General features: G+C 43.2%; 1 protein-coding gene across 1 annotated transcript in view; it reads right to left on the reverse strand.

Annotated features, from left to right (window-relative positions):
• gpm6aa (glycoprotein M6Aa) overlaps window positions 1-16662 on the reverse strand; it is a 32216-nt gene extending 15554 nt beyond the window's left edge. The window contains exon 1 of the mRNA XM_080416031.1: window positions 16310-16662. Within this exon, the coding sequence (XP_080272157.1) occupies window positions 16310-16346 (37 nt within the window). The 5' untranslated portion in view covers window positions 16347-16662. The remainder of the gene's footprint in view (window positions 1-16309) is intronic.
• Window positions 16663-17152: the final 490 nt, after the last annotated feature.

Genomic DNA, 17152 nt, shown 5'->3' on the forward strand with positions numbered 1-17152 from the left:
TGCAGTGCTTACAGTGTAGTTAAAGATTCACCCCAGTCCACTACAACCACTGACTTCTAGGCCAGGTCGGATGTTGATCATTCTTATACTGCCCTTTTTACCCTTTTGTTAACTAGTGTTACTACTTCTCTGTACTTGTTCTCTACCCATACCTGTATTTTTATTTCATCCCTACTGTGGTACTACTTTTTAATTTCCCTCTGGATTAATTAAGGTCTGTCTATCTATCTATCTTTCTACTGATGGTGACTCGGAGATGCCCAGTAAGCTATCCCTGTGGGTTAATTCAGGTGTCATTGCAGCAACAGCAGTAAGCATGGATCTCCGGATAGCAGAGGTACAGGTAAAAATAGAGATAAGAATACAGAAAAAAATTATAGACATACAGTCTGACACCACACATTCACACTGGGACTGAATTAACATAGTTATAACCACAGGCTTCTACTGTTGGTAACTGGGACCTACCTGCCCAGTACATCCACATGTTTTTCTACAGTTGGCAACTGGGAGCTGCCCTGTACAACCGCTTTTCCCCGCAAGTGAATCTGTTAGTTATGCTAACATTATTCATGAGAAGCACTTTGGTTCTCATAGATGATTTCCATTTGGCCAAACCAGGTGTAGACTGTCTCCTAACTGACATGCACACAAGCAGCCTGTATAGTGTGGCTGTGTGATTTGTGTGACTTCATTAACAAACTGCACACAAAATGTACTTAATAGACTCCCTGTGTCTTGTTCTTCACTTGGCCACTGAGAGCTGCCCAATACAACCATAGTGTTCTACTGGCCACTGGGAGCATCCCAGTGTAACCACACTCTTCTACTGTTGACCACTGGAAACTGCCCAGTACAACCACAGACTTCTACTGTTGGCCAGTGAGAGCTGCCCAGTACAACCACAGTCTTCTACTGTTGGCCAGTGAGAGCTGCCCAGTACAACCACAGACTTCTACTGTTGGCCACTGTGTAGGAGGACAGCTCATTGCTGGTGGTCGAGGGAGGGGTAATCATTACTTATTCAATCTCTCTGCCAAGAAGAAAGTCTGTACAGTAGGTCCATTTAATCAACCTTATCGCCTGCGGCCGGGAGCAGGCGATGACAGGGGCTGTCCATGCTGCAGTGAGTGTGGCCAGAGGAAAGCAGCAGAGCCAATCACAGCTGTACATGCTGCAGTGCCAGCAGAGGAAAGCGGGAGAGCCAATCACAGTTTCTCTCTTTTCTCCCGGATCCATGTCCTCCTTTTCCCCCCATAATTACAGTAAAATGCTCAGCATTCATTTAACACAGAGAGTGTACACATACCCCTTTGAGTTAAATTAACACTGAGAATTTTACCGTGTAAAAAGACCCCAAGGCCTTTCTAATCCTTTGCGGTGAAGATTTTTTATCTCGGAGAAACTCAAATCACCACCACTTTAATTCTTGATAGGAACAGTCTCTTGTTATTTGATTTCAGGGTTTCATATCAGCCTCATACTGAGGTTGATATGAAATTCAAAAAAATGAAATGAAAGGGTCATTGACAATGACATGATGAGAGAGCTGACTGCCACGGTGTCATCATGTGCAGAGGTGTATATTGTAGCTTTACATACTGTAAGTGGAGACTACTGCACAGGAAGGCAAATTGAATCATTCAACTGTTGTCTCTTGCAACAATTTTTCTACAATAATGATGGCGGCGTATCTAGTGTACAATCTGATGCTTCAAATAACTTTATTGACATTGTGAACCAGTAATATCAAGGTCTTAGTTTCTCAATGGAAGAGTAGGGAGGGAGACCACCTCCAACCACTGCGGATGTGCTACTTATATTGTATTAACGTACTCTACCATACAGACTGGTGTAGTTTGCATTCTAGTGGCAGACCTGTCATTACATCTTCCTCGCATCTTCCTCTAGTGCTTGAATAACAGCATTTGAGTGTTGCATTTTCTGAGTCTGAAACAGTAATACCTTGTCCATCCTAGCCATGGAATTCAATCGCTCATTGCATGTAATGAAACTGTGGTTGCGGCTGTAGCTTTGATGGAGAACACTCCCACTGACTGCAATCAATAGGCAGCTGCCATTACTGCATATAGGAGGGGAAAGGGAGCTAATTGCCACTAGGGTGAGATAAGACTAATCAGCTCTGTTCATTTGAAAATACATTATTTTATTTGCGCGATATGTCGCAGATATTTTATCACCAGACAAGTCGTTATGGATCACACACTTGAAGCACAATCATAATAATAACACTGCGTCTGAGCGTCGGCTCGAAGGAAATGTGTAGTCTCCATGGAAACGGCGCAGGATAAAGGTCCGGGGAAGAGAGGGAGGAATGGAAGAAGAGAGGATTAGAGGAAGGAGGGTGATAGTTTATTGATTAGTTCTGTTCTAAATGTTGTGAACGGAAATTGTGTCTGGTCACATGGCAGCACATGATGTATGACAACCAGTTAAGCAATGGATGCATTAGTCAGGATGTGTGTGTGTGTGTGTGTGTGTGTGTGTGTGTGTGTGTGTGTGTGTGTGTGTGTGTGTGTGTGTGTGTGTGTGTGTGTGTGTGTGTGTGTGTGTGTGTGTGTGTGTGTGTGTGTGTGTGTGTGTGTGTGTGTGTGTGTGTGCGCGCAGCATGTTATCATCTGTTCGCTCAAAAAGTATTTTCATTTCACATAATCGTTAATATTTGTCAAACTTGTACCACACATGTGACTTCTACAGTATATGATGATGACTTTGGAAGCAAAAACCTACCAAACCACCAGCATTGCAGTATAGATCTATGATTTGTATTGGTTTCTACAGCTTTGATTGAGTTTCAGGTGTCTGTAGTGAGCAGCCTATACCTTTCAGATCTCTCTCTCTCTCTCTGTAGCTCAACATTGATCTTAACTCACTCTGCCAGAGATGGGAGTTGGTGAAAAATGACAAGAGCTGGTGAGAATTGACAGAGGGAGCTGCTGGGCGCTTGATTTATAATTTAGCGTGCAGCAAAGCTCAGTCAAGCACAAGCCTCTCGCATTCATTATTTATGTCTTTCTGCATTAGTATGACATTACCTGTGATAAAGATGAAAGATGTGTGGTTCGTAAGTAGTCGATGAGATTCAATTCTACCTCGCCCACGCAGTTTGTAGCATGGTTGTAGAACATGGTCTGTTTCAATGTATTGACTCCACGGTCCGGTTGAAAGGTTGGCCTAATTGACTTGGTGGAAGTCTGATGACTAATACAAGCTCCCATATACAGAGGTAGCATTTGTTCTGATTCTTTAAAGGGATAGTTCACCCTCAAAATGACTTTTTTTCTATCGATTAGTGACCCCATGGAGACTTGAATTAATGGATATTTTTTTGTTTTTGTCACATTCACAAGTCAATAATATGATGACTGGCAGCGGTTCCGGTAGGAGACACAAAGAGTCTCCTTTGTGTCTCCTACCGGAACGGCTGCCTACCGGTCCGCTGGTCATCAAATTATTGGCTTAGGAATGTGACAAAATAAAAAAATATCCATGAATTCAAGTCTTCATGGGGTGACTAATTGATTTTTGGGTGAACTATCCCTTTAACAATCACACAGGATATAATGAGGAGCTATTTTGATGTTCTCTGGTAAAAAAAAAAGAAAATACGTTTATTTCAGACCAATTTGTGATGGAGAATTTCACTTGTAATTTTGATTTGCTTTATAGACTGACAAACCCACAGTTGACTAAAGACGGACACTAATCTGCATGTCCATACAGCGTGTAAATTAGCTGCCAGCGAAGCAGTTTGAAAGATGTCTGTAATAATTTACTAAATTAATAAACCAACTAAGTCAAATCTGGCAATAGAGGGATTAGTCCATGGCATGAATGCTGAGTGACGACAACGGATGACGAAGCTTTTGCACTTAAACACTCTAGACTTCGTAAAACAGTCCTGTCCTGAGTTGGCTCTGTACTTGGACCGCTTTTCCCCCTCTCTACACCAGAAATAGCCGATCTACAAGCTCATGACGCGTTGCGACGCGTCATGAGCTTGTAGATCTGCTATTTTTGGCTAATGGCCCCCCCCCCCCAGATGGATGCTGGGGTTCAACTGGTTAAAATAAATATTTTATCCCCATCACGAAAAGCTTCTTTTTCTTTTTACTCTGGCTGTAATTTGCCCATGACCCCGAACCTCCTCCATGCTCCAATCAACAGACGGCGTCTCTCTGCCATAAAGAGAGAGGACGACCCCCCATCCACCCAGAACCGCCCACCTCCCACCTCGCTCCATCTGTCACCGTCACGTCCGACAGGAACACACATGCACACGTACGTACACACTCTCTCACGCCAACTCACATACACTTTTAGGCATCATCATCACACACTCTTTCACTTCCGACTCTCTACTCTATTCCTCTTCTGTGTTCTTGACCTGAGATCAGCGTTAAAGGAGTACTTCACCCATTTTCAACCTTATCTTCATATAATTGGTCCTCATTGATGCTCATAATGAGCAGGCACAATTTCTGTCTACTCACTCTGTGTCCTGTGCCACCATGTTTAAAAAAAGATAGCCGGGCAAGGCTGGCATCACATACTGTATGTCCTGAACGTTTATGGAGTGAGAGCTTTTATGATTGATTTGTGTAATCATTCATGGACGATGGCTTCAGGCTCACATGGCTAAAGAAATGGACTTAATAGCTGTAATCCATGTCCATGGCAAATTGTTGACTTTGATTGTTGATTTGACCATCATAGTGACATGCTTTTAATTTTTAAAAAGTAAAAAAATATAATGACCATATTCTTTTACGTCTTACATGCATGTAGTGTAGCAGCACTGCATCAGTGAAGTTACACTTAATATAGGGTAGGCTAGTTGACCAGGGTCCTCCAGGGCTTCACTCGTTGGTGGGCTGTGGACAGTTCAGAAACCTGCCTACCAATGACATCATCAATGGGGATTCCAGGCTAATAGAAACTACAGCCTTTCTCTTACTGGAAGGTTAGCATGCTGAAATAGAAGAATAGTTGAAATCGTGTTTGAAATCGATGTCACCCTCCTCTGAGACAGTAGTGTGAGTAGACAGAAATGGTATAATGAGCATTAGCGAGGACCAATATGAATATAATTTTGAAAATGGGTGATGTGCTCCTTTAAAGAGCTCTGTGCTGACTAACATCTGCCTACATCCTGCTGGAGACAGCGGGTCTCCTCCTGTATGAGATGAGCACAAATTAGTAGCCACCTTAATCCATGCTAACAGGCTAACATGTCATTAGGGCCAGTAGGGAGGGGGAAGGGAGGAGGAGGGGCAGAGAGAGAGACAGGGAGATGGAGACGATGATGGGTTTTCAGAGTTCATTATTTCGTAGGCCCCCCAAATGAGGCCATGGACCCCCATTTCATGGTTCTGTCCGAGGGACCCACTGGTGAGACAGAATGTTTTGGTTTTAAATTTAACTTTAATTTTATGACAAATACAGTAGATTCACAGTGGTGATATTTCATTTTTTTTTGGTATTGTAATTATTCCAATTGAATTATAGTTTAATTAAATTACTACTGATTTGGCCAGGGACCCCCTGGAACACCCCTCAAGGACCTCTGGGGGTCCCCGGACCCTAACGTTTAAAACCACTGAGAGTTTCTAATTTGGCTGGGGACTCCCTGCTGGAACACGCCTCAAGGACCTCTGGGGTCCCCGGACCCCACGCTTAAAGTTTCTAAAGCACTCTTTAGCACCTCTATAACATAATAGGGTTAACATTACCCAGAGTCCTCTTCTGGGTGGAGATATTTTTAGTTGTATAAGTAGTGCAAACGTTGCAAAGGAGAGCTATATGTACCTAAAAGTAGGTCTGAGTAAAAAGTATGAACAATATGAAAACGACGTCCACGTTATAGGGATAGTTCACCCTCAAAAATAATTTTTTTCTATCTATTAGTCACCCCATGGAGACTTGAATTCATGGATATCTTTTTGTTTTTGTCGCTTTCCTAAGCCAATAATTTGATGACCGGCAGCGGTTCTGGTAGGAGACACAAAGAGTCTCCTTTGGGTCTCCTACCGGAACCGCTGCCTACCGCTCCGCTGGTCTCAAATTATTGGCTTAGGAATGCGACAAAAAATATCCATGCATTCAAGTCTCCATGGGCAATTTTTTGGGGTGACTATCCCTTTAAGATATTGAAAAATATAGTATGATATCAGTAAATAGTTAGTATTACAAGGACATATACATTGTGCAGCTGCGTAATTAGGGAAGTTTAAGGAACATGTGATAATATGACAACAAAGTTGCAATCTGTAAGTTTCACACCCTATACAGGATTTGAACTGGGAACTGTTACTACTCTATCAAGACAGAAGGCCTGCTTCATGGCCCAGGGAGCGGTTGTGCTTATGAGCTTAAGCACGTTACCTCTACCAGTAGGTGTTCTGACACAATGGTCTAATGTGTCAATGGGATAGCAGGGAGACTACCTCCAACCTTAAGTAAGTAACTTACTTAGTCATTAAAATAAGTTACAGATTGCAGCCTTAACCTTTGTTCCATAAATAGTGTGACACCACTTGTAGGTCCTATACTGGCCAGCACTGCCTCCAAGTAAAACAGATAGAGAAGATCTGCTCATTGAGGTACTGTCTTTGAATCCCTGTTGTCCTTAGGGTTACCATGACCACAGACTGAATACTCCTCTATGACTTTGACTTATAAGTACATACATGCTTCAGTTAACGGTTCATGTAACATTCCAACATACCAATAGAACCACTGCCTCTAATGTTACGATCAAAGCGAATGAGTCAAGCAACATAAATTAACAGCGAGAGAGAAAGAGAGAGGGAGAGGGAGAGAGATTCAGTGACGAGCATCAGTTATATGTTTTCTCAAACCACAACACCAATCACAGCCAAAAGATGCACAGCTGATCTTTATTGGATCCCAAGACTCCCAGATGGGGGTTGGGTGAGAGAGAGAGAGAGCAGTGGGGGATGTGTGTGTGTGTGTGTGTGTGTTAAAGTATGAGTGCTCAGTCTCTGTGCTTCCCTATAACCCCTCCACCTCCCCTCCCCTGAAGCAAGCAGGTTCTTTTTCAAGTATACCCCCCAACACACACACAAACATCTATCTCCTCAGCGCGTGTTTAATCAACCACTATGGTTGCCATGTCAACCACAGCGTGGAACAGGACGAGAATAGGCCGGGCTACTTCAGCACTGTGACCCACTTAGCGTACGTCAACAAATTCACTGGGACAATAGTGAGGCAGACACATTACACAGATTAGCCCCACGGTCCCAGGAACGAACGTTGCACGGGCCAAAGCAGAAAAGACTTAGCCTCATTTCTCTCTCTCTCGCTCTCTTTTTTTTTTTACTTTCCTTTTCCCCCCTCTTCCTCCCTCGGAGAGACGGAGCGCTCTGAACCTCTGCGTGTGACGACTGAGCATGGATGTGTCTTTTGTCTGAGCTCTCTTAACTCCAGGCGGCCGGAGTGACATGTCACTAATGTAAAGACATGAAGGAGTCTCTTTTTCTTCCACTTAACAACCCTCGCGTCCCTATTATGGGGGGCGAACATTCGCAGACTCGAAAATAGACGATTTATGATGTGTTGTGAGCTTGTAGATCTATTTTTGGCAAAGAGATTTGGTGCATAGGGAAAAAAGGAGGGAGACTAGTATATACTGTAGACCCCTGGGGGCTTCCAGTCAATGAAGTATAGGTTGTACTAAGTGGTTAAAGGGCCATACCAGCCTTTTTTGACATGTGGGTCCTTTGTCACTCTTATTTTAACATGTTATATACTGTGTCAGCCTATTCAGGATTCTTATTGAAGTCTTATTATTTGGGATTGTTATCTGGTAATTTTGACAGACGACAGATTATCTTTTCACCTATCCCTGTTTCATGATTAGATCATGGCTGTGATTCATATCATAATATATAATCCTTGAATCATCATTGCATGTTATGTTACAGCTCACTTCATATCGGGTCAAATTCATTAAATACTTCGCAATTCTAGGATCAGACCTTTAGGGGCGATCAACCACTAGGCCACTGGATAACAATTAATACATTACAACACTAATTATTACAGTATACATGAATAGGCTACATACAATATCCATCTCCTGAGCCCTAGCTGCTACCATTAAGGAGAGTTAGATCCATTCTAGACACAAGGAGTGAAAATGAAAGGGGCTTTTTATTATGAATATCAAAACGAAACTGCTGATGGGAAATAATACTGTATTTACGGAGGGTGGACGTCACCACGTGACCACTGCTCTGATCAGCGCAATATAGGACTAGATTTGAAAGCTGCATAGCGGCCTGAAAATCTAGTTTCACTGACAGTTGTCAGTGGAAAACCCACTTAATTTGAAGACTATTAGAATAGAATTGACTTTATTTGCCATTTGCACAAGTGCATAGGAGATCAGGGTCAGCATCCAAAAGAAGACAGAAAGTACAGACAAAACATGCAGTACATCCTCCAATCCTACATATATCCCACCACGCTCTCCAAAAGGCAAATATCAAATATCATAAATAAGTACGTCATAGTCCCAAACAAAGTATTAAACAGGGTTTGAAAGCCCAAAAGCAGAACACACAAACTGTGTTTTCTGTGCATCATCTGGGACATATTGCTTTCATAAGATAAGATAAGATGAGCCTTTATTAATCCCCACAGGGAAATTGGCAGCAACAGCAGTAATCGTGAAACAGGGGACGGGTAAGAGTAGAGAGATAAGTGTAAGAATCAAAAATGAAGAAATAAAATAAAATTGACTTTGGACACGCATGGACGTCTGACTGAGTTGTATATTCTATCAATAAATAGTATAAATGTACAATCTATCACCAGTGAATCTATGCATGAATGTACATCCACCCCCAATGAATATATTATGTCCAGACTGTTATAGTGAATATGAGACTGATATATGTACATTGCCAACTCGTCAACCGGCCTTTAACAGTGGGTAGGATAATATGTGCACAGTTTATCAACAGGAAGAGACTATTACCGTAAGAGATCCAAGCAGACTCAGATGTATGCATTTATGAGGTTCTCAGGATCAGACCTTTGTAAAGCCTGATTTATAATATTTATCATGAGGCATATGGGGTAGAGACTAGAGAGGCTCCCCTGGAATGTCCTCGTCTGACATTATGTTTTCAACACCTGTTATCCCATGTCCTCAGTCTTCACTCTGGCCGCTGAGTCATTCTACTCGGAACAATGAGAAAACCTTCAAAAGTATTGCACTAATGGCCCTGAAAAACCCTGCAGAAACAATTGGAGGAACTCCCTCAACACCCAGTAGACTGGGGGCGAATGAGGATCAGAACAATAGGCGAGAGCGCGAGAGAGAGGGTTGTGGTTTTGTACCCTGACCACAAGAGTTGTATTTATATTGATGTTGATCTTGTAACTGTTGGGTAGTCCTGAAACTCAGCACTTTGTACTTGTATGCAGCACTTTGTTCAGCACTTTATTCTGGTATTCAGCTTTTTATTATTTAATGTGATTTTTAGGATTGGGAGGTCAACCTGAGACCACTGTTTCCCCTGAGTCTGCTATATTCAGGCCCCCCACCCCACCCCACCCCCACTTATGTAGGCCTTTTGTATTTCATTTAATTGTCTTGTATCTATTCTTCAGTACGCGGTATACATTATTATCTTGATGCAAGACCAACTGCACTCTGGGGATAAATACATTTGAAAGTTGACGTTTACTGTGTAGCAGAAGCTAGATTGTCTAAATCCAAAGCGACTTTTCATGAAGCTTACATGATATACTGTAAACGTGACATTGAAGGTTTTAAAGAGCACGGAACAGACATAATGTCTCAATGGTGGACTGTTGGTTGAATACTATAGTACACCTCAAACATCGCAGTCCTGAAGGTTGAACAATACAAGCTGATTTTCTGCTCATGGAAATTCTGTATTATTTTCGCACAAGGTTTTAACATGCAAACAGTAATAATGAGATGCACGCCGCAATATGGGCCCATTTTTGCACTCCCAGGATTAAATGAACACACTGGATTTGAGTGTGTATAAGACACTATCCAATATCATCATGTTATCCCAGCATGTCTTGCTAATACCTTGATGGAACCCTTGAAGCAGAAGGGGCACGGTGATGACTTGCAGAGTGGCCTCTTGGCGCAAGAAACACTAACAGGTGTCTTTTTTCCATTCAGTTTGAAGAAGCGGAGGCGTTACTGGTGTCATTATAGACCTTGAATGAATTAACCGTTTTAGCACAATCTGTAAACGTCCCTAATTAGGCAATTCCGCAATGTAGGCTACTTTTATGTCTTTATTTACGGAAGTCAGACTTGTGAATACCACAGGTTAAAAGAGAAGAAACAGGGAGAGGATTTTTGTGAATGCTTTTTCTTTTCACTGAAAACAAACGCCGTTTTGATATCTCTATGCTGAAACTTTCATATCATTCATTTAAAATGTATTTATTATAACAGAGAATTCAATCCCGGAACGGCTTCATTTTACACGCTCCACAACCAGCTGGAAGGTCTGTGTAAACTGTCAGTCAATGCCGGTTTATAGCTCAACTCAGTGTGTGGTACCGCAGGGCGTTGGTTCGAGTCCCGGATGGCTCCTTTGGCTCAGAGTGTGCACACAGCTATTTGGCCAGCAGCTGAAGTGAGCAGAGCCCACCTGCGCCTCTGACTCATAATCCTGTATCTATAGCCTCGCGGAGGAAGACAGACGGTGCGAGTGCACTCACTGACATCAACACCACTTTAACAAAGCCACTACCTGTCTATTTCCATTACATATGGCTTCTTTCCAGTGATGTCATCATCATTAACTGACTGTTGGATAATGTCAGTACATTTTCACAAGAACAAAGACAAATATTTATAGTGATTAAGAAAATGCACAAAACAGTAATAGGGAGGAAAGACTATAAGCCCATACAAAAGCCTGTATGAGGCAGTCAGCCATTAAACAAGCAACACAAATCATTGCAGACTCTCAACATCCCCTGTTCTCTGAATACAAACCTCTGCCATCAACCTGTGCCAAAGTGCAACTCAAACCACTTGAAGCTTTCGTTTTGTTCCAGCCTTCATCAAGCTGCTGAACTCAAAATCCTACTGCAATAGTGCAATGTGCAATAAATACACGAGCACATATGCACTAATTTTGTTCACTAATAACTCTTATAGTTTCGTTTTTTTAAGCCGTCGTTTTGCTGATGTCAAAACGTGTAGTCAAAAGTCTCTTATGTTTTAGGCATTTAAGTGAAGCAACTGTCTACAGTAGCTTATGTTTTTGTGATTTTTTAAATATAATGTAACAGACTACAGCAAGGGTTTTCAAACGTTTTGTGCCAAAGGCACACCAAAGTTAATATCTCAAGGCACACCTGTATTCATATCTGTGCAAAATAGCCTCTATAACACAGGTAAACGTCAATTTTTAAACATTTTAACCACTTGAGCCATATTTCATACGTTCACTTTTTTTTCAAATAGAGGAATTAGCCAATCGATAAGCTCACAACATGTTGCATCGTGACACGTTGTCAGCTTATGGAAAATAAAATAAGTAATGTAATGTAATGTATATAATTTGTCTCTGTATTGGGAAATGAGTGCATACAGTATACAGCAGTAGATTAAAAGATAATTCATAACCTTTTGTATAGTTGTATATGTTGCACTAATAATGTGTGGTTGACACAAAATCCTAAAGCACACCTGGACGTGTCTCACCTGGACGTGTCTCACCTGGACAAGCCTCAGCACAGCGTTTGGGAACCACTGAACTATAGCACTGTGCCCAGGACACATTTCCCCCTGGAGACAATAAAACTTGCTCTCCCTCTCTCTCCTTCCTGCATTGACAGCAGATAGAACCCTCTAACCTCCGCTGGCCTATAAAACTTGATTCATGATTATTGCGAGCTTGTAGATTGGCGTGTATAAATTAGGCATAAGGAGAAAACAACACTATGGGACATTTACAGGCTTTTAAAACGGGCCTGGCTATGGACAAATGAATGGTTTGTGCTGTTGGTATTGCTTAGCTCAATGCCCAGAGCTTTCAGATAAGAGTTATCTTCCACTGCCTGGTCCCATGCTGCTCCACACCGAGACTGTAACAACAAGAGACCACAATGCAAACAAACTGGGAACTTTCGACCCGGAACGTTTTTTTCATTTCATTTAGTAAATGAGCACAGATTTTACACTGTTGAACAAGTACAGGGAGATAAAGTGAGGGAACAAATTCCTGGCCTCCTCGCAGTAAAAGCAGAGCCAACGCTGGGATCCTGTGTTCCATTCACTGAGCTGAAAGGGAAGTTATTGGAGAGACATCCCAGTTACTATAGGAGCACTGTACCTCAGTACCTCACCGCAGAGATGCCTCCCAGTTAAAAGCAACCACACTCACAGTACCTCATCTCAGAGAGACCTCCCAGTTAAAAGCAACCACACTGACACTGCCTCATCTCATAGAGACATCCCATTTAAAAGCAAGCACACTGACAGCGCCTCATCTCATAGAGACATCCCATTTAAAAGCAACCACACTGACACCTCGCCCTGGAAAAACCTCCCAGTTAGGAGCAACCACACTGACAGTACCTCACACTGTTGAGAGCGACATCCTAGTTAGGAGCAACCACACTCACAGTACCTCATCTCAGAGAGACCTCCCAGTTAAAAGCAACCACACTGACACTGCCTCATTTCATAGAGACATCCCATTTAAAAGCAACCACACTGACACCTCACCCTGGAAAAACCTCCCAGTTAGGAGCAACCACACTGACGGTACCTCACACTGTTGAGAGAGACATCCCAGTTAGGAGCAACCACACTAACAGTACCTCATCATTTTATTTCTTACAAAGTCTGACATCTCACACACACACACTTGTCACTATAGAGACAATATGGAACAATTATATTTAGCAAAACATTTTTTTAAAAGGAAGTGAATAAAAAGAAACCGGCAAAGATTTTTTGTACTGGTTTTCCAAATCCGGTAGCCTGAAATAACACCTAAGATGAGCCAAAAGGTGACAGGAAATCTCAAAGCTTGTGAAAATGAATGGTGTTCGTCACGCTATATCAGACCAGCCAATAACGTGTCTGGCTGCTATGAGGATTTAATTTCCCTTCTGAGATTAATAAAGTTAACTATGTTCCGGGTGATCAGTGATCTACAGTATCTCCCGTCATCCTGTTATGTTGAAGCCACTGGAAAGGGAACCTGTGTCCCTCTTCTACAACATGTTCTCTAACAACAGAACCTCTGAGCATGTCCTTCCTTCGTTTATTCCAGACTACCCATCTACTCCTAACTGTGCTTCTATCAGCTGATTAACGAATAAATCTGCCGAATTAGCACCTCGTATGATCTAATGGCACTAAAGCGACGCTAAATCTACTGATGACATTAATGGGTCACCCGCAGGGCGAGTGGAACGCACAGAGGCCCGCTGCAAGTCAAGGATGTTTCTCATCACAAAGTGCTGTATAGAGGGAAGGACACACAGCGACATGGGTTTAAAACACTGTTTCTCAACCTTTTTCATTTCAAGGACTCGCAGTTTGATATGCATTAGGACACCCATTTGATGTGACTTTTTTATTTCTGTGACTCCAATCACAGAGATATTTCTCAAGAATGTTGAGAAACAGTGGTTTAAAACATAGAAGTTATTAAACATATTTAACATATGAGGCCAGGGTGTCTGAAGGCTGTACTCACGTTTTATAAAGCCTTGAGCGAAATTTGCACTGTATCTGATTGCAACTTTAGTTCAAGTTTTTCAAAGCGATGGGGAGTGATAGCGAATGAAGGGAGAGGCTCTTATTGTTCATTAGACAGGGCGGGTGTCACCTTCTGTAGTAACATATTCTTCTCATTTCAAGATTCACGATTCAATTTTCAAAGATTTGATTTGTCACATGCTCATACAGTACGTGTATGTGCAGTTAAATGTTGGTGTGGCACACTCCACCAAACTGCTACAATTAATGCAAGGCATAATACAAGTAGTAATACTGATTAATACACTTTATTCTTAGAAAGTGTATTAAGTGTTGGTAAATCTTATAGGTTAAGTGTGCAAAAACAGCATCAGTCAGACATTAGTGTAGTGAATTACCATAGACTAGGATATAACATACATTTTCTCAAATATATTTGGATTGGGCTGGGTGTCACAGTTTTTATCATTTGTAGACAAATGAGCTGTTCATTATTTCATAAGGCTTGTCACAGTGTAGTGTGGTTAAAACGTTTTGCACTTAACAAATCCTTGTTTTCCGGGGAAATACCGATGCAGTTCATCATGGTGCCGACTCACCGCAAGAAGTGCATTAATGAACACACCATTAATCCACCGCTCTCAGCCAGCTGCTATGACTGCATATTTTATGAACAGCTAACAAAATCTCCCCCAGATATGACAGGTGACAAGATTTGCCAGAGAGCCATATTTGGGCCAGAGGGGACCACTGGAGATCACAGCCAGGGAATGAGTGCCCAACTTGGTAATTATGGATGTTGATTTTATCAAGCCAATGCTTAATTTCTACACTCCATCGTACAGCGGTATCGCACGCAACAATAGCAGATCTACAAGCTCACAACTAGCAGCTATTTTCAGCGTGCAACACTACCATAATGAAGTATAAATCAGGCTTTAAATGAGGGGACGTGCTGTAGAGATGCATGTGCAGCTTGTGTGATAGCCTATTTCAGTTGGCTGAGCATCATAACCTCGACTGACTAAATCTAGTGCCTGAATGGGAGAAGGTTGGGGGGGGGGGCGTTGTGAACACACCTAGTAATGGCGACTGAGAGCTATTCAGTCAGAATCTCCTGTTAGGGGTTCAGCAGCAGGTGCTGTTTGTTCCACAGGTACAAGACAGCACACAACTGGACTGATTTATTTGTCTTATTGTAAAATCACAAAGAACTGGTCTCATTACATCATTGTATCCATGGGTGATGCACCTATACTGTAGAATAACTCTCTCTCACACACACACACACACACACACACACACACACACACACACACACACACACACACACACACACACACACACACACACACACACACACACACACACACTTACAGTACTTCCATGGACAAGCACATGCTTATTCATACTCAACATGCACCCCACACACATGTTCAAACTTATCTCTCTCTCTCTCACACACACACACACACACACACACACACACACACACACACACACACACACACACACACACACACACACACACACACACACACGCTACCACATTCAGTAGCGTGAACTATGCCCACGCTACTGAAATGTCATGAGCAGGAGAAAAGACAATAGATAATGACTGGAGTCGGGCACTGCCATGGCAACTGTTCCATCCCTGGCTGCCTCCCTGCCTGAGAGCAACACTGGTCTTTAAAGAAATGAGGGGAGATGGAGAGGAGGGGGGAGAGGAGGAGGAGAGCAAGGAGGGGAGGGTTAGAGAGAGGGACAAACAAGCCCTGTCTCACACAAACTGATGGAAGCAGAGGGAGAGGCGAGGGTACATGAAGAAGGAGAGTTGGATGCTTAATATCGATCATCGAACACCTTCATATAAAACACTGCCGCGCTGCTAAACAGAACAATCCCTCATGTCTGTGGAGAAGCCCTCATCAGACACACTCAGCAGCTCATATGGAGGGCAGGGTGAATGGGAGGGGGGGGGGGGTGGGGTGTGTGTGTTCATAAACAGCATCCCGCTTTCGCACAAAGAAAACAGTTCCCCTCCATTGATTGAACGACAGAAAGAGAACCCCTGCTCCCCCCTGCGTCAAAACCCTCGCAGGGTGCCACGGACGATGCCGTGCACTATTAGTGCACGTACTGTACGGCATCAGGGAGTTTGGACACAAAGGCTCCGTGCACAGAGAGAGCAGAACGGGGTTCGGTTCGTGTTTCCCTCTCATCAGCTGCCGCGACAAGCGTGAAACCCCCAAACAAAAGACAGTCTGCCCCCCCCACCCCCACCCCCACCCCTCCACCCCAAGGCAGTTCACACCCCTCTAGCCACCAAAACACACGGACACGCTCTTCAGTCGAGAGCTCACACTCAATGGACAAAGGAATTACTCCAAACAGCTGCTCTCCTGTTCAGAAAAATTATAATTAGAAAAAAAAAGGCTGCATTTTGCACAACAGTCTTTGCAGGCGCACAGCTGACGCACAGACAAAGCATCGAGTCACATCTACACAGATGGAAATAAACCCCTATATTTCTCTCACCCTTCTGAGATTGGCCTTCATCCATGTCCTCTTCCATTGTGCAGGTCCTACAGTTTTACAGACCCAGGGAGTGAAAACAAAGGTTGCTGATTCACAAAACCTGTGTTTTTCTCTTCGGGTTGCCGGCTGATGAATATAGTCCACAGAGCACCCTTTCCTTCTCGTTATGCCTTCCTCCCCGTCTCTATCTCTTCACTCTATCTCTCACTCTTTTGTCTACTGATCTCTTCAGAGTGGCTGACTGTCAGCTGTGATCTCTGTCAAGGGAAGCGCTGTCTGTGAGGGAAGAAGCGGTTGAAGTCTACCGCGCTCGGCGCTGGCCATCACTGTGCACACTCTGTGGCAGAGTGCTGTGAGCCTCCCAGTCTGAGACGGAGGAGAGGAGAGGACAGGAGAGGGGAGGGAGAGAGGGGTGATTTCTGTGATAGGCAGGAGGGGAGGGGGGGCTGTTTGTATGAAAGGAGGAGGGAGCGATGGTGGGTAGTCAATGCAACAAAAAAAGAATGCTGTTTACAAAGGGGATATAGAGCAGCTGTGGAGCACAGAGCGAGCAGTGAATATAGCCTTAAACCCTCCTCATGCTCCAGAGGGGAAGAAGAGAAGTGGTGTCTGTTATTAGACTTCCTCTCCCAGCCCACCCTCGCCTAGCCCCCAGTAAGTATGAAAGAGTGGTAGAGGCTACCCCCCCCCCCACAACCCCCAACCCTCTGAGCATTGGTTCTACTGCATTAAGTTAACCTCTCCTTAAATAAGAGGAGGGGGTCTCTGTTTTCCAAATAGGATTCTCCTAATCTTATTAGCCATCCAGATTCAATTATACCATCACAAAGGAGGTGTCACTGG

This window comes from Gymnoscopelus braueri, assembly GCF_963280865.1.
Source record: "Gymnoscopelus braueri genome assembly, chromosome: 20".
In the NCBI taxonomy this organism is placed as follows: domain Eukaryota; kingdom Metazoa; phylum Chordata; class Actinopteri; order Myctophiformes; family Myctophidae; genus Gymnoscopelus; species Gymnoscopelus braueri.